We start from the raw sequence: 17,869 nt of genomic DNA on the forward strand, positions 1-17,869 counted from the left end.
CAAAAGTTGCTATTATTGTGCCAAAAATTAACGATCTCGCGATTTTGACCGATATTCATAATATATATGACTTTAATAAAAATTTAAGTGTAAAGTATCTGCACATTTTAAAAGTTTGTTTTAATAAACTAATAAGATTTAAATATGTATATTGCGTTTATTATTATTATTATTATTCATGATCTGCATGCGGACATTGAAATATTCATGATCCAGCTTGCAGTATATAACTTTTTTTGTGCGAATAAAATAATATTATTAAGAAATCTATAATTTACAGTTTATAACTTTGATTTAACCTATTTAAATACTGACTGTGCTTTATTTGTCTATAGTAGACCATGGAGCAGTTTATTTATCGGTCGTGAAAGGGCCTATACGACGTAATAAAAAAGCGACAATATCTTAATTAATCATGTTATTATTAGAGATTTAGATATGTTAATTTTAGAAAATAGCTTAATGTTAAAAATAAAATTTTTTACTACAAAAAATTAAAAAATAATATATATGCGCACTTACTTAAAATATTTTTTTTAAAAATTTAAAATAAATAAATAATACAGACACTATGATGATATGATAAAACATATATATAAATTTTAATAATTTTAATAAATAAAATACAATTATCTAAGTAATTTGAAATACATTACTACAATAGAATCTTCAAATAGAGCTGCAATAATTAAGTATGCATAGTGTGGTTTTTTGAGTGTGAGATATAGTTAGAATTACTCAAGAGCTATTCATGTCAAGTTTATAAAATTTAAATTTTAACTTATTTAAATATTAAATCTAATCTAATTTAATTTAATTAAATAAACAAGTTTATTGAATATTTAATGAGATAATGTTGAATAATTTATAAATAATTCCATTTATTTAGACGATCACGATGATAATAAAAGTAATTATTATGTTAATGTTAAGATAAATTTTTAATGGATGAAAACAGTTAAATTTTATATACTTTTATTTGATAAATTTGAAAAAAATTATGACTAGTAATTTTAACCAATCGTCTCGAAAGGTATAAAAGTAATAATAATAAAAAATATAAGAGTTAATTTTTAATTCGATTTTAAAATCAATTAAACCCAATTTAAAAAAAAAATTTAATTTTTAATTTTGTAGAGATAACTCGTTCAACTATTTTTTTTTTGTTTTCTGAAAGGCCTACAAAATGGACTTCCCATCCATTCCATATTGGATTGGACCAAATGATCCATCTCAAGCAGTAACGATTCGGTGCCACAGCAGGGCAAGAGAAGTAGTGCCTTAAAGTACAAATGCATTTAAATCCAATCTAGGGAGTCAAAAGCCTTAACTATATGGTCACTATTCATCGCAACCAATAAGAAAACGCTACCCCCACCCGAACACACCCGCATCTCTCTCTTCCCCCTCAACTTGTTTCCTGATTCAAAGATCTGTCTCGTATGATTCTCTGGCCATGGCGGAACCAACGGAACCATGCACGTCTTCTTCATTGGGGAGGGACCCAAGCACCGTGATTCACCCAAGACGCGAGCCCTTCGAGCACGGCCTCTTGCCAATCCCACGCCTCATCTTCTCCGGCCCCACGCAAACCCTAATTCCGTTGAAGCAGAAACTACTAGAATTATCCTCCAACCACCGAGTCAACTCCGAGGCCATCTCCGAGTCGTTGCAGATCTCCATTGAGCACGCCAGACTCGTCCTCACTACCCTTGCCTCGGTTCTGCACTCCGATTCTGAACCTCTCGTCTCTGCCAAGCTCGACGAAATCGACGCCGTCGGCGCCGATGTCCATGATCTGGTTTTGTTCCTCTATATTCAATCCTACAAGAGGCTCCTGCCGCGGACGCACAAGGACTCCGTCGCCGTCGCCGATGTCTGGCCTTCAACTTCAGCCTTCGATGGCTACTTATCCGCTCTGTCGCCGCTTCAGGTGAACTCTCCATTTTCTTTGGTTCCTTCCATTCTCTGTCACGCAAGTCGATGTGTTATTCGCGCCGTTAGGCTCAGATATGTTGTTCTGGACTTATGCATTGCATAGTTCCTGTAATATTGGATTAATTTCTTGTGGTTACTTTCAAATTCAAACCCTCAGATTAGCTTTTTTAGCTAGCTTTTGTTCCTTTTTCTTTCTGATTAGGTTTAGGTGTTCGATATGATTCTATATGATTTCCGTGTTAAGCTGCTGACAATTTTGTTTCCACTTTCCAGTAATACTATTGATTAGATACTAAATGGTGTTGATTCTGGTGTTGAATGTAATGCAGCTTGTGCGCAGCAACACTAGGCGGTTCATGCCATCGCAGGCTGATGAAGAGGTACATCAGTTATCATATCTGCAAAAGCACTTGGCTAACATCCTGTCCCTTCTAGCTGAGCCTGCAGAGGGGGAAGGGGAAGAATCTCTGGTTTGTTTATTTATTGTTTGCTACCTATGGGTTGTTTCTGATTTTGACTGCAATATATTATTTCTTGTATTCTCAGTAAAATACTTGGTGACTTGGCTATTGCCGTACAGCTGCATTATATATTCTTTTTCTAAAAGAATGATGTGAAAAACAAAGAACGAAGAGCTAGAAAATCTCATATTTTCCTTCATATATATAATGAAGGTACGATAGCATTTATATACATGCTTAGTCAGAACTCGATACCACTACTCAGCCTTTTATATTATTATCAAAACTATCAGGTTCCAACCAAATTTGTTACGACTGAAATAGGTAAAAGTGTAAAACAGAAACGGTTACGTGGCAGTTGCTGTAGATTGGAGTCTTCATGAGCTTAGACTTTTAATGTTTAGGATCCATTCTTGTAATTCGTATGCTGTTTTGGTGACATCCTCTGCAAACTGTAAAGACTAAAGATTGATCTTGCAAAATGATGCTATTTATTGCTTGGTCATATTACTCCTGTCAATGTACTAGTAAGCAAATTTTTTATCTCCTGCAAAGAGCTAGAAACACACTCCCTCTAGCACAATCATTTATTGGCCGAGATTTATTGAAAAATGTAAAAGTATGAGAGAGAATCATTAAATGAGGTGTGAGACCCGTATGATTTTTATGATTTCTAATAAATTTTTACTAATAAGGAAGAGTTTGTTTGAAAGAGTGTCTTAGATAGCGTTTTGCTAGCATTTTTCTACATTGAATGTATCAGCTGACAGCTGTTAAGATTTAGGAGAAGATAAGTACCCTTCAGTGTCTCTTTCCAGAATGATTGCAACTTTTTATTCTGATTTTGTGACATATAGTTAGCATTGCAATATCCTTGCGGAGAGCAGAAAACATAATTCTATAGTATGTCTCATTTTGAATTGATTTGATTGAGACATTCGGGGGGAGGGTGTTCATGTATGATAAGAATCTCATGCAAGTGCTGCTATGTTTGGATGGAAATCTTGTGTGCAATTCATAGTTATTTTTAAGACTCAAAAACAATTTAGCGTTGACCTGTTTGTCTTTAAGAATAAGGCTGAGGTTGTGATCTTCTCAGTGAGCTATGGTCCATTTGATTATGGATGTGGTGACTGACAATTTGTGCTAATAATGAATAAAATCAAGTCTGTTAATTTATGTACAAGTCATGCACTAGAGAGAGGTAATGTGACTGGACTGATCATATGGACAAGCAAGATTTTTCTTAAGGCGGTGGATGAAAACAGGCAAGGTGATCGTTGACCAATTCTTCATCCTTGTTTGGAATTGGGAGGGACAACTTTGATTTTAATTTGATTAGGATGTTAGCCATCTATTCTTTGTTGTTGATGCCAACTTCTCTTGATGCTAATGCCAGCTGCCTATTCCCCTCACTTCTGTACTCTAATTAGTTGATTCATCATTCTCATTCATTTAGCAATACATATACTTGGCTATCATTACTCATTAGTAATTAGTATTTAATAATCATGGTAATGGAAGGATATTCCACAGTTACAGTTAAATTTACTTTCTCTTATTCACTGAGGCATCGCGTACGACATAGTTAAACATAGTACCACATTTTCATTAGGGCATAATATATTGTTTTAGGTAGTAGTAGATTCCAATTTATTTATTTTTTTCCCTCCAAAGTGAAATTGACTTTGTAGCCTAAGATCGTGTAGTTTCTTACAAGAAGGAAAGTATAAGGAGTTTTTAAAATTTTTATTGTCTTTGATTAAACGTTTCATTGCAGCAATTTATTTTTTATTGAATCAAATTTTATGTTTTCCTTTTCGTATGTAGTCCTAATACTATTTTTTATTTGATAGGTTTTAACCATGGATAGATTTGAGCATCTTGGTTTTCTAATTCAGTTTGGTGATAAGGGATCTGAAGGAAATTCTTTGAGTCAATCTTCTCCCTTTTTTGCAAACTCAGACCCTGACATGCCTGCTGTTCCAGTTCCTGCTACACAAATTCATGATTGGCTTCTGCAGAATATAGCTGCTGCTTTGGAATATATTTCTGAACGGACTTCTTCAAAGGAAAATGGCCCAGCTAGTGCCTCTGATCAGGATGTTACTATGACTGATGCATGCACTGTCTCAGTCAATAAGGTCTCAGCTAGTAGTAGAGGTGCAAGTTTCGTTGAAGGGATCTCTAAATCGTCTTATGTAAAGCATGCACCTGACATTAAAGGTTCCTCTGTTAAGGTTTGTTTCTTACATATCTTCTTTCCTGATATTTGTCCATTTTTTCAAGTATAGCACTGTTTGCATTTTATATTTTAACTTTTTGTATTTTGTTGAAGCTATTGATCCTAAGTAGCCTTCTAACCCTTAATACTATTTTTTCTTACAAGGCCGCTAATAAATGTGGTAATATGTTGGATTTATAGGGGTGATTTAACTTTTAAGACAGTTATTTGATGGGGAAGAGTGTATTTTAGAGGGGAAATCTGAATGAAAAGGCTTTCTTATTTTGTTGGATATTATGCAGAAAATCCTTATATATAGTTATAGATTCTTAAATGATTGAGTGGGGACTAATTCCTTGGCTAAAGAGTTCATGTCCCTTTGTACATGAATCTACTATTTCCTATGTACATTAAGAGTTGTTATTTCCAACATATTCCTGATAGGCATCTTTGTCTAAATGAGTAGCTATTTTACTCTTAATATTCCAACTTGACATAATAAAATGCCTAATGTTTGCTTTAGGGTATTATTCACCAGCAATTTTTGGCCTAAAAGTTTGAACTTTGGAACTGCTTGATTTTTGTCTGCTAAATGTCTGAACAAGTTTTGTGCTTGTACATGCAGATTTACACTTGTTTGTTATGATAGGAATTGGCACGAAAGAGAACACATTTTTTTAATGTATTTTCCATTGTTGGAATGATCAAGAAATATATGAGAAGAAACAAAATGTGGGACCCACATTAAATCTTTTCTTTCCACTATATCCAGGAAAATAAGAGAGAAGAGCAATATTTTTTCCTTTTTATCCTTGTATCTAAAAATTATATTTTTCATTTTTAGTTTATAATTTTCTAATGAGGCGCATTAATGTCTTCATGTGAAAATATCACTTTTCTTTCCCTTCACTTCCTTTTACATTTTTCTTATACCAAACAACTTAAAAATCTCTTATTTTCTGACCACTTTCTTTTGATTCTCTCTCAAATTTCTCTCTCAAACCAAGCAAAGCGTTAGGTTCATGATTTGAACATTCTTCAGGATACCTGATGTATTATCAAGCAGTGTTGGTCATCATTGCTGCCTTGTCTTGCACAGATCTAGTTGTTAGTATGCATTAAGACTTGTACCTTGTATAGTGTATGAAAAGGTGTTTTATTGTTACAATTTGAATCAAATGAATTTTTCAACATCCTTTTAAACTTAATTATCTATAACAGATATTAGGTCATATAACTTGAAAGCTTTAAAGTGAGAATTTTTTTGTTATCAATCATCTGTTCTACTGGATGTTATTCGAGAAAGGCCTTCAGAGCTTAAATTAGGGTGAATGCCTATATAGCCAATGCATAGGCATACTTGAAAAAGATTGAGATAAAATAATTAATGTCAACAGATAAGTTTGTGTTAGGTGAGTTTGGTTTTTCACGACGAGTTAGGTTTTGAGCATTCCTACTAATGGCTTAAGCTTTTTGAACCATTAGTTCCCTAAAAAGAGATGTCATGCTAGCTAATATTTAAAGTTTTGTTTGAGTGCTGAAGCACTAAATATTATTTTTTCTGCTCTCAATCAGCATTTTATAGATTTTAAAATGTGTTTGATCATTGCAGGTTCTAAATTGCCATGAGTCTGCCATCTACATCTTAGCACCTTTGAGATTTGCCACTGTGTATGGATGTTCAGATGCAACAATAGTTCTAGGAGCAGTTGGGAAGGTAATAACTAGTAGCTTTATGTCCTGCTTTGAAAAGGAGCATAATGAGTCCATTCATATCATATATCAGAATCAAATATGGAGTTTGTTTTCCTATCAGAAGTGGAAAACAATTATTTCATTTTAAATGTTAAGGTGACATACAATATGATACTGATATCTTAGCTGTCCCATGGGCTTCAAATGAATGAGATTTCCTTAGGAATTAAAGTTCTAATAGATAAGGAGGATGAAACTAACTCTTTCTATTAGATATTGCCTTACTAATGTAACCTGAAATATCATCAATTCCTGAGGAATACTCAACATTGTAACCACCATATGCCTAGGTTAAGGTGACTGTAGCTACCATTGTATTGCACAATTTGGGAAATTATTATTTTTCTTTCCATTTATTCATGCACTGCTGATTGGTTAACAAGAAGATGCTCATGATATGAGGAAATATACGCTGGGACTTGAAGAATATATAAGGTTCCTCATTTAAATAATCTTTTTCATACATTTATGGATCCTACTATTTTTCTCAAAGGAAGAATCTTAGCCTTGTCATGGACTCATGTTTGTGAGTCCTATATGAAGTGACAAACTCTGTTCTGTGAAATTATTCGAAGGAGTGAAATTAATGGTTAAGAATGAGAAAAAAAGGGGGAAATGAAGAGATGTCAAGATGCCAAATATTGAATGTGCGAAAGTAGTGACTTCCAACTCTCTTCCTGGTGGGGGATGATAGTTGCTGCCTGAAGTCCTAAACATGTATGAATGCATTAGTTTCTTGTGCAACTGTTGGTTTGTCACAATAAAAGGAATATTTTTTCAGTTGGTATTGCTTATGTGAATATATGCTTTGTGAACAGACCTTCAAGGTGTATGAGAAGTGCAAGAAATAATGATTACGGATTCATCCCTGCACTTATGCATGTACTGTAACAGTAATTTGTTACTAGTCTGTTGCATTAAAACCATTCCATTTTGATGATTTTTACCTATACTGATTGTCATCCATTGAACACCTTTTAACAATGTGTTTTTAGTTTCTGGTTTATTTTTTATTTTTATATCTTTTTTAACTCTTGGATGGTTCATCCTTTTAAATTCACTTTCCTGCATTTCAAAGAACTTTTTTTTAAAAAGATATAATCAAATTATTTACTCATCATACTAAAAATTGTTGCTTATCATATGCATATGCAAGCTGTCTACGTTGGGTAAGACTTGGTAACTGGGAGGCATTTTACTGATCTTTTGGTTACCATTAGTGTTAGAATAGCTGGTGCTTAATTTTGACAGAAGGAAGTTGATGTCTGCATACTTTTTCTTTGACAGGCTGTGAGAGTGGAACACTGTGAACGGGTTCATGTAATTGTAGCAACAAAACGTATTTGTATTGCTAACTGTCGTGAATGTGTTTTCTTTTTGGGAGTGAACCAGCAACCTCTTATTATTGGTGATAACCATAAACTGCAGGTGAGCTTCTTCATTCACTGTTGCATGATTTATGAAGTTGGTCCTCTGCCTTTCCAGGTTGTCTGTTACATGAGAATGTAACTATGAAATTTGGGAATTACGTATAGGCTTCATATGAGATGTTTCTACAGAAAATACAAACAGATTAATTTGTGATATATCCTATGGGCTTATCTGATATGACTTGGCACAACATAAATCTAACACCTCAAAACATGTATGAAGGACAAACACTCGTGGGCATGATACCTATGCAACATGTGTTAGACACTCCTCACTTGGTGTTCAGTTTATTTTTTTATTTTCAGACACATGAACTGACACTTGTAATCAACTTGGACGTTTTAGTTGGCACTTCCATTTGGATAGACACTTTAAGGACACTAGTATTATTATTATTATTATTATTATTTTACATTTAGAAAAGTTAGCATTTAATTTGGTGTAAAATATGAAAAATAATGCCTCAATATTATTCTGTAAAGCCATTATAATAGAAGAAATTGGAAAACTAGCAAGTTATTTTGAGAACGTGAACATATCTTTCTTGCAAGTTTTAATTCATGATCTAGTTTTTTTTGGTAAAGAGACAAAATGTTTAATCTATGTGACTCAATATCACAGGAAGAAAGTGAATATGCAAATCTTGTTTATTAATATAGATCAAATGTTATGTACTTATGTTGCTCATTTAATTTCATTTGAGTCTGTCTATATATATACATATATATAGTCTACCAAATTCTATATAATTAAAAAATCATTCGATACTTCATCAATAAACTTTATGTAAATGTGTAATAAACTTTTCAAGATATTTGTAAATGTCAACTATAAGATTATATATTTTGAAATGTTCAATTTATCTACCATTTAACATCCATGATCATCGATATTATATCACATAATTTAACGTTTGAAATTCTCTAATTTGTACTGTAGAAAAAATTATCATTACCTTAGCACATGTGTATGTATATGTGTGGTGTCCTGGTATCCTATATTTTGCACATTTTTTGTGTTGGAGTCCATGTATCATAGGTTAATACTACCACTTCTTGGTTATCAAGAAATTATAACTTACAGCATTTTGAATGTTTTTGTATTACTGCTTATATAGTTTCCAGAGTTAGTGTTGGTGGGATTTTAACGGTCTGATATCTTAAACATTGGGAAGTCATTTGCCCTTATTTATTACTAAAGTTTTTTCTTTAAGATGCCAAAAAGAGTTAATAAAATCCCTGCAAATATTAGATAACTGCTTGAAATTACTAGTACTATTAAATCACATGACTGTGACACATGAATGGATAAAAATATATGGATTGTAAGGAGGTGTACTTTGAGCTTGTTTATGGACATATTTTGTAGGTATATTGGCATGTGCCTGAGCTTCCGTGTTGATCCAACTATATCTATATTACTTATTGGTATATATTGTTATGGTGTTTTGATTATTAAATTTTAAAATTCAGGGTACACACAGTCTATGACATGTATGTTATTGATAAGGTGTGGTTAGTAAAAATAGAGGAAAGGACAAAAAAGGTTAACTCCGTTAATTAAGCTTTTTGCTTTGAAATGGATAAACCCTTAAAAGTCTTTTAGGATTAGAATATTTGGTGCTTTGCAAAAAAGAGCATTTGAGTTTGTCTTCATAATCTAGTATCGGATAACTTTATTAGTCATTTAGATCACTACAATGTGGTATTTGGTTTATAAGGAAAAAATATGGTCTGTGGCATATTACAAAGGTCTATTTTTCTCGATCACATTTATGCTTCTTCCAGTGATTCTATCTTCTTAAACGGAATGTATATTTTTGTTTAAAATCCTCACTCTTCTCAGTTGGATTCATGGTTTGAAATCATTCTCCTTCTTAATATTAACAGGTGGCTCCATATAATACTTTTTACACTCAATTGGAGGAGCATATGAATGAGGTTGGAATTGTACCCACAGTTAACCGGTGGGATGAACCTCTAGCATTGAGCATGGTTGATCCCCATGATTCATTATCTCATCCAGCGGGTGTGTCTGATGTTCAAGCTGAGTCTGCTACTCGAGTGGACCCTGATCAATTCACTAATTTTGTGGTATGAATGTTGTTCTTTAACTCGACATATATGGGAAATTGCAGATTTATATTTTAAATATAGTCACATTTAGTGGATTTTGAGTTGTTCATTATTAGCTGGTGTCTTGGTGTGTTTTGCTTTGTAAATTTTTGGATATGTAGAATGTTCAAGGTGTATATTTCTTTCTTCTTCATTTAGTTAAAAAATTTTTCTTTCTTTCTGCCCGTATTGTGGTCATGCAGATACCAAATTGGCTTGGAGGAGAGTCTACTGGGTCAACGAAAGACAACCCATTCACACTACCAGATGCTTATGTGGCATCTCAGCAAAAAAATGTATGCAAAGTATTAATTAATTAATATAATGATTGGATTTTCAAAATATTTTGGTAATAAAACCTTAAAAAGCTGTATTTTAAGTCAATTATGTCTTTTTGTCTCTACAGCAAAAAAATTTAGGGGAGATAAGGCAACTCCTACGAGAAGCACCTTTAGATGAAAGTCGTAAGCGAGAATTGTCATCTGCACTCCATGTGTATTTCAAAGACTGGTTATATGGTAACTGTCATTATTCTGTCTTCCCTTTAAGCAATTCTTTTTTTGAGCTTGAAGTTGAAACTTGGACTTATTTTGTACCAAGCTTGTTATTTCTGTGTAATTGTTTTGTGGAGATCTATGTACCTTTTATTGTGAAACCTCCGACAATACTGACCGTTGAATTCCATATTGGGTTTGGTTCCACAACAGTCAATTGTTACTGCCCAGTGAGCATGGTACCATAAGAATTTTCCACCCCCGACCACACACCCACACACCAATGGAATATGGTACTAGCCTTTTGGTTTGTCTTCCTGTGTTTTGGATGGGAAATTGTCTCATGGGATTCACAAGTCATGAGCTTTTTTTTTAAGTCATAATCAAGTGACACACTATGTTTTCCAATTTGTATATTATCTTATATTTAAATGGCCATATCATTGAGCAATCTTCATTGTCAATGTTTTATTATCTATTAAGTAAAATCTGGCTTTTGATGGATTTTAATTTTCCTGTATGAAGAGACACCCACAACCAGTTGTCAAGATTGAGCGAGAATCACCATCTACATTCCCCTAGTTTTAAGTTTACATTCATTCATGTTTATAACATATGATAAAAGGTTTCAGATATTTTATACAGAATATTTTCTCAATGCTAGCTGCTGATGGGAGATAGTTTGAGGGAAGAGATAAATGTTAATGCTTAAGACAAACCTAAATTAGTCTCTATCGGAAGGCAATTTGAGCTGTGTATTGTAAAAGGAGGAGTTTGGTGTAGAGCTGGCTGCTCGATTGTTTCAAGAAGTTAAGCAACGATGCTAATGATTTGTTATTTGTTGTGGCAGCTTCCGGAAACATTCGTCAGCTCTATTGTCTACAAGGCGATTGATCTTTGTCAGACAATGCAACGACACAGTTAATGATACAGGACCGAGGTTTCTGGTTTCCTTTTTGATCTCCCTCTTGCCAATTCTATTGGCCAAATAGGTAGCTGAGAGCAGATGACGGGATTTAGAGTGCCCATCTATTTATGCCGTGCCATCACCGGTGCACAGAATCGAATCAAAAATACAGTTGATGATCTGATTGTAATATTTTTTTTTGTGAAAATAATTACTGTAATATTTTGTTAGCCTAAATTAATGGCCTTTCTGATAAAATTTCACCATTGCATGTCTTCTAACTTTGAGATTTCCATTTATTTAAATTTGGTTTATGATGTTGACTGCGATACATTATATATGATGCTTTCAATGCAAAACTTGGCATATGAGATCCATTCTTCTAATTAATACGATATGATGTTTTGGGAGATGTTACATACAAACCTGAAAGAGATCTTGAGTGTCATGAAAGTAGTTTTGCATCATTTATTGTATACTTTTTTTTGTATACAACTGTTTCTTTCAAAGTTTTTTGTCCTGTAAGATGACGTTTTTTGATAAAATTTTACCACTGCATGTCTTAAAACTTCCAATTTTTCATTTATTTAAACTTCCCGAGAATTATTGTTGGGTCCTCACACTTTGTGAATTCACTGTGTAGCATAAATGTGTCTGATTTACTAGTAATGAATGAAGATGAGTTGGAGATAAATGAAGGACAATAAATGACTAAACTTTGGTCTAATGCAAATATCTAATCTGTGTTTCTGAAGATGATATGTAGTCATTTTCTGCCCGTGGAAACTGTTGATACTGTCCTGTCCCCATATTAGTTCTATTTAAACTTTCTGGCAATTACTGTTGGGTTGTCAGGCTTTTTTTGCCCTTGTACGGTTAATTTGAAAAGAAATTGCCAAAATAAGCCTGCATTCAAAGAAATTCCCTGTCTGGGGTTGGAGTGGCAGGTGACAGTGAAGTCGTCCAGCGTAAGGGTGACACTCAAAGTAAAAAGTGTCCACTTATTAGACGACACAGGTGAAGTCGTTCAAAAGAAGGATGACACACGTCTGACGTGGCGACCAATGACAGTGTCATCCCTGTTTGAGCCGACAAAGCTTGTGTCGTTATATATTGGACGATTTTAATGTCGTCCACAACAGAGGCGATTTTAATGCTACTTGGGTAAAAATTTCGTCTTTGTCCAAGTTAGAATGTGTATATATAGTAAGATAAAACTCGAAAGAAAATGCAAGTAGCGAGAAGAAAGTGTGGAGCTAGGCAGGAATAACAGTGAGCAGCTGGGCAAAATTAACAGTGTGAAGCTGGACAAGAAATAATAACTATTGAGCAATCAGGTTAGATTTCAAGTATTATAAATATATAATTTATTTTTAATAGTTATGTAGAAATTTTAATTTGAATAATAATATTTAATTTATATTTTTAATGGCTTTTAAATATTAATGTTGTAATTTAATTTTTGTTGTTATGTTTGGAAATAAGGCAGATAACATATTAATTGGGAACACCCTCATGAAGAATTAGATTTTTTTGGAATGAATGAAGCGCAATCATGGAAGGAAGGAGATGCATTATATGTTGGATGACTATTTGATACTAAAGAAGATGTAAGAATGGCTATAAAACATTATGTCATGAGGAAGCATCAAACTTTTTTTGTGGTGGAGTCAAAGGCAACAACATATGTTGTGAAGTGTGTCAATCACAATAGTGGATGTCCCTGGAGAGTTCGAGCTTCGTTGCCAAAAAATGCAGACAAGTGGAAAATTATAAAGTGGGGTGGTGCCCATACATGCGTAAATGGTTCAATCTCTCAAGACCACCAAAAGTTGGATTCCAAATTTATTTGCTCATGCATTCTTGGTATGTTAAATTTAATATTAAATTAGAGAAATTTGAATTAGGAAAAATTTACTATTTTTCATCGTATTACATCCCAACAAATTTAATAATGAGCTCTTAATATATGACATGCAGGTATGGTAAAAGAAGAACCATCAGTACCTATTTCGTTAATTCAAGAGAGAATTAGTGGTCAATTTGGATATTCAATTTCATATAAGAAGGCATGGAAAGCAAAACAAAAAGCAATTGTTACTGTATTTGGTGATTGAGACGAATCTTATGCTGCATTGCCAAGGTGGCTAGAGTACATGCAATTACATGCTCCTAGATCTGTATACAAAATTGAAACAACTGATTATGTTGAAGGTCACACCGTGGATAATAGATATCGAGTTTTTCATCAGTTGTATTAGTCGTTGAAGCAATGTCATGAAGCTTTCAACTTTTGTAAGCCTATAATACAGGTAGATGGAACATTTTTGTACGGTAAGTACCGACAAACTTTGCTAATTGCTACGACTCAAGATGGAAACAACTGTGTGCTTCCCATTGCGTTTGCCATTGTCGAAGGAGAAACCTTAGCTGCATGGGAATGGTTTTTAGCCATGATTCGTATACATGTGACAAATAAGGCAGGGCTATGTTTGATCTTAGATCGACATCAAAGTATAAAAGGTGCAGTCTCTAACCCACATCTAGGTTGGCAACCTCCAAATGCTTATCATGTTTATTGCATTCGTCACATGCAAGCAATTTCAATCGACGATTCAAAAATACCATGTTGAAGAAAAAACTAATTCAATTAGGTACGTGTTCTTCGTATTTGATTCATTTAACCTTTAATATATCAAGAATATATTTAACCTATGCATTCAAATTTTTTCTGTTAAATGCAGGATATACACCATCAAAACATATTTTGAATCTAAGCTTAATACGTTTCGATCACAATCACCTAAAATTCAGAGTTGGATAGATAATATATCCAAGGAAAAGTGGAGCTTGGCTTATGATGATGAAGGACGTCGTTATGGCCACATGACAACAAATTTGTCTGAGTCCGTAAATAAAATTTTGAAAGGGGCAAGAAACCTTCCTATTACTGCCTTGGTCAAAGCTACGTATGCACGATTAGTAGAATATTTTGTGAAGCGTGGTGAAACCGCAATGCATGAGGTTAACAATGGAGGAAGATACTGTCAAAAATCAATGGAAGCTATGGAAAAAAATCAACAAGAAGCATCTTCACATCAAGTTCGGCGGTATGACATACAAAGAACAAAGTTTGAGGTTGAGAAGGCATTTAATCCAGTGACACAAAGGGGTGGTCATAAGTGGACAGTCATATTGTCTACACGTTATTGTCAATGCGAAAAATTTAAGGCATTCCGATATCCATGCTCACATCTCATAGCTGTTTGTGCTCATATGAGCATAGATTTTTGGCAATATGTGGATCCTGTTTATACTATACAGTATGTTATGAACGCATATTCATCTCAGTGGTGGCCTCTTGGAAATGAAAGTAATATTTTACATAATAATGAGTGGAAGTTAGTACCAGATATGGAAAGAGCACGAGGTAAAGGAAGACCAAAGGCTACCCGAATTAGGAATGAAATGGATTGGACCGAGTCACAACCACGACAAAGATGTAGATTGTGTCGACAACATGGTTATAACCAACGTCATTGTCCTCAGCATAATGATCGTAATCAGCAGTAGATGATATAAGATGTTGTTTTTCAAGACAGATTGTTGTTGTTAATGTACTAATGGTGTTTTCATGTACTTTGTTGGTAATGCTTATCATGGTGTATTGATGTACCTTGTTGTTAATGCTTATCATGGTGTTGTACTGTACTTTGTTGTTAATGTCAATAAGGGTGTAACGCGTATTTCCTTGTTAATGTTTTAACTAACTTTGTACGATATAGGGTGAATTAGCAATATATGTTATATATAGATAACATGTTCCAGTAATGCAAATAAAAAGGGTGCAACATCAAGTTAGAACTTATACATTTTTTTACATCCATCAATCTGAATCCAAGGATTGATCTGCATGCCCGGCCTCATGAGGTGTGAGTATGCACTGTCAACGACGATCTCGTGCTTCAAGATGAGGGTTGTGACGCACATCTTGTACCTCCGCATCAGCAGCAACAATAAAATCTGCATTAAGATCAATGTCATGGTCTGAACCTACTTGGAATGATGAAGTTTCCCAACCCTGCCCACTCTGATGACCTCCTATAGCTGGTGCATCAAGTGTAAAGAAAGATGGCTCATATGGAGGAGGTGTCATGTAGAGGCTACCCTCTGGGACATAATATTGACCACCGCTAAATGGAGATGGAGGAGGGTGTGAAGTGACCTGTGATGTGTGAAAATAAGATGTCTAAGTGGCCTGTGAAGGATTGAAGGGAAACTGTGGTGGGACATAATAGACGTTGTCCTTGCGTTCTGGCAAAAGGGGAAGTGACCACTCTGTCGCCTGCAAATTGTACCATGAGGAACATGTAATCCAGATAACTACAACATTGTAATATGTTTAAAATAAATTTTATTGTGTATTACCTTCACTTCTGTTCGACGACGTTACAAACTTTTTCCTTCCTTACGATCTGTTGGTTGACCAATGTCAATGGCTGGATCAGCTGGATTTTCATTCTGAATGGGAGGGTCAAACGATGAAGCAGGCTCCAATATGCGCTCTTGCTCATTCTGTAGTGAGAGCATGGTCTCACATAGCTCATTCATCTCCTCAAATGAAAATGAGTTTTTACCATCATTACATAAGTAATATGCTCTTTCATGAGCATCTCCCTGCAATGTCACAATATAAACCTTTAACCAAAAAGAAATATAAATCACAACCAAATAGTCTGTTGTTGTTTTTCATATTACTTACAAGTAATGCAAATACAGCTACATCTCTGGTCATCCATCGTCTGGTGTGAGCAATGTACCATCGCATATATTCAGAGTTAGAACTTAACAACCCAAACTGAGGATCATTAGTCATTACCCAAGCCTGACGCATGTCCCATAGCTCCACTACGCCCCTGAACTTAGCCGACCAATTCTCACTAGTCTTCCCTCTTAAAGTAAGATCATGTAGCTGGTCAGGTTGGTATGGAGCACGAGGAATATGTTGAACCATGCGAAATTGCCGCATTACACGATCAGGTTGGTGCCACTCATAAATTTGAAAACATATAAGTGGCACAATTGACCTCCAAATATTCAATCCTTCAATGCATATGGCAGGCAAAGAATTCATCAACTCTATACTATACGGTTGCCATACAATTTGAAAAATAGTAAATTAGTTGTGAATATTAAATAACCCATCCTGTAGATGTTGTATCAATGTTTATTAACAAAATACCTCATCACGTTTCAGATGATCGAACTTATATCTGTAGTAAGCAAGATCTCTCTTTCCTCTATTATAACTCCGACTCACTAACCACCTGAAAGACACACTTATAAATTAAGCTCTCGCAAAGCGAGTAAGCTGAAGTTCATTATGATTATGCATTGCAACATGAGTAAAGTGTTGGTCCAACCAACTCAACTTCAAACTGCTCCCTGCAAAAGCATCATCAGGTGGCCTAATACCAACCAAATCCTCCACAATTGGTGCTTTATTACCTCCAACAGCTGCAATGACTGCCTTTCCATCTATACGAAGCCCTATTTGAATAGCAATGTCCTGAAGAGTTATAGTACATTCTCCAGGAGGCATGTGAAACGTATGAGTCTCTGGCCTCCATCTTTCTACCAATGCTGTAATAAGATGTCGGTCAATAGGAAAGCATGTCAACTGAGCTACCCTAGCAAATCCAACTAAGGTCAGATGAGGAAGAATCTCCATTGGAACCCCTTCCATGCCAGCCGGTATGAAATGACTCCTTCTCACCTTCAGAATTGGGTGCTCACGTCCATCCCAAATATGCTCTGATACGTGAACATACTGAAACCTCAATAATGAACCATCCTCCGGCCCAGGATTTAAAACCCTACTCCGCGATGAAGATGATGTCATCTGAAATGAAATTTGTCAACTTAAACTTCAATTGTGTATGTTAAAATTAATAATATCAAAAACTCTATTCAATTAGTACATGGGTTTTATTACAATTTCAAAATTTAAAAATAACTCTAAAATTTATTTCATTTAATTATTATATTGTTAAATTTTATTAACATTTTAAAAACTTTTACATTTTATTTTACAATTATAATATGTAGCAATAAATATAATTACATGCACTCTTTTAAATATCAAAATTTACAATTACAACAAATAAAAAATACATTATTTTAAATATTATATATAATTTTTAATATACTTTTTTCTTTCTGTAATTCAACCACAAAATTATTATTTTCTTAATTTCATTAAAGTGTTCCCTCACAATACTTAAAGTTTACTCCTATTTAAAGTTTAATTTCATTTTTATATTAATTTTTCCAAATTTTAAACGATTCAATAATTATGTTGGACAAGAAATAAAATAAAAAAAAATATTGTTTCTAAAATTTTGTACAAGTTTTTATGTTAAGGGTTGGCAAAAAAAAATTTAAAGATGTTTTATTTTTTGGATTATAAGGAATATTAGTTTTGACAATAGTTCTCACAAGTTATCAAGTAATATATAATATTTTTTTCTCTTAATTTATCAATT

At 34.0% G+C, this 17,869-nt stretch overlaps 2 protein-coding genes across 3 annotated transcripts; one reads left to right on the top strand and one right to left on the bottom strand.

Annotated features, from left to right (window-relative positions):
* The first annotated feature begins 1,311 nt into the window (after window positions 1-1,311).
* Window positions 1,312-11,841, top strand: LOC113861514 (TBCC domain-containing protein 1-like). Of its 2 annotated transcripts, none has more exons than XM_027494371.1 (9): window positions 1,312-1,933; window positions 2,268-2,408; window positions 4,256-4,639; window positions 6,236-6,340; window positions 7,666-7,806; window positions 9,699-9,902; window positions 10,127-10,219; window positions 10,330-10,441; window positions 11,268-11,841. In XM_027494371.1, exons 1-9 carry the CDS (start codon window positions 1,457-1,459, stop codon window positions 11,309-11,311), a joined length of 1,701 nt encoding a protein of 566 aa, XP_027350172.1. In that variant the 5' UTR covers window positions 1,312-1,456; the 3' UTR covers window positions 11,312-11,841. The 2 variants fall into 2 exon arrangements, with proteins under 2 accessions (XP_027350172.1, XP_027350171.1); XM_027494370.1 differs by having other exon boundaries at window positions 1,444-1,933; window positions 2,268-2,423; window positions 11,268-11,633.
* A 4,830-nt stretch (window positions 11,842-16,671) lies between these two features.
* LOC113862146 (serine/threonine-protein phosphatase 7 long form homolog) lies at window positions 16,672-17,226 on the bottom strand. Its single transcript, XM_027495278.1, has one exon. The coding sequence runs from the start codon at window positions 17,224-17,226 to the stop codon at window positions 16,672-16,674; it is 555 nt and encodes a 184-aa protein (XP_027351079.1).
* Window positions 17,227-17,869: the final 643 nt, after the last annotated feature.

This window comes from Abrus precatorius, unplaced genomic scaffold (genome assembly GCF_003935025.1).
Source record: "Abrus precatorius isolate BTA unplaced genomic scaffold, Abrus_2018 Scaffold3, whole genome shotgun sequence".
Taxonomy (NCBI): domain Eukaryota; kingdom Viridiplantae; phylum Streptophyta; class Magnoliopsida; order Fabales; family Fabaceae; genus Abrus; species Abrus precatorius.

Coding starts and splice junctions, on each gene's coding strand:
- LOC113861514 (XM_027494370.1), top strand. CDS start 1,457: ATGGCGGAACCAACGGAACCATGCACGTCTTCTTCATTGGGGAGGGAC. Junction 4,640..6,235: donor TTAAAGGTTCCTCTGTTAAG/GTTTGTTTCTTA, acceptor TGATCATTGCAG/GTTCTAAATTGCCATGAGTC. Junction 10,220..10,329: donor TGGCATCTCAGCAAAAAAAT/GTATGCAAAGTA, acceptor TTGTCTCTACAG/CAAAAAAATTTAGGGGAGAT.
- LOC113862146 (XM_027495278.1), bottom strand. CDS start 17,226: ATGACATCATCTTCATCGCGGAGTAGGGTTTTAAATCCTGGGCCGGAG.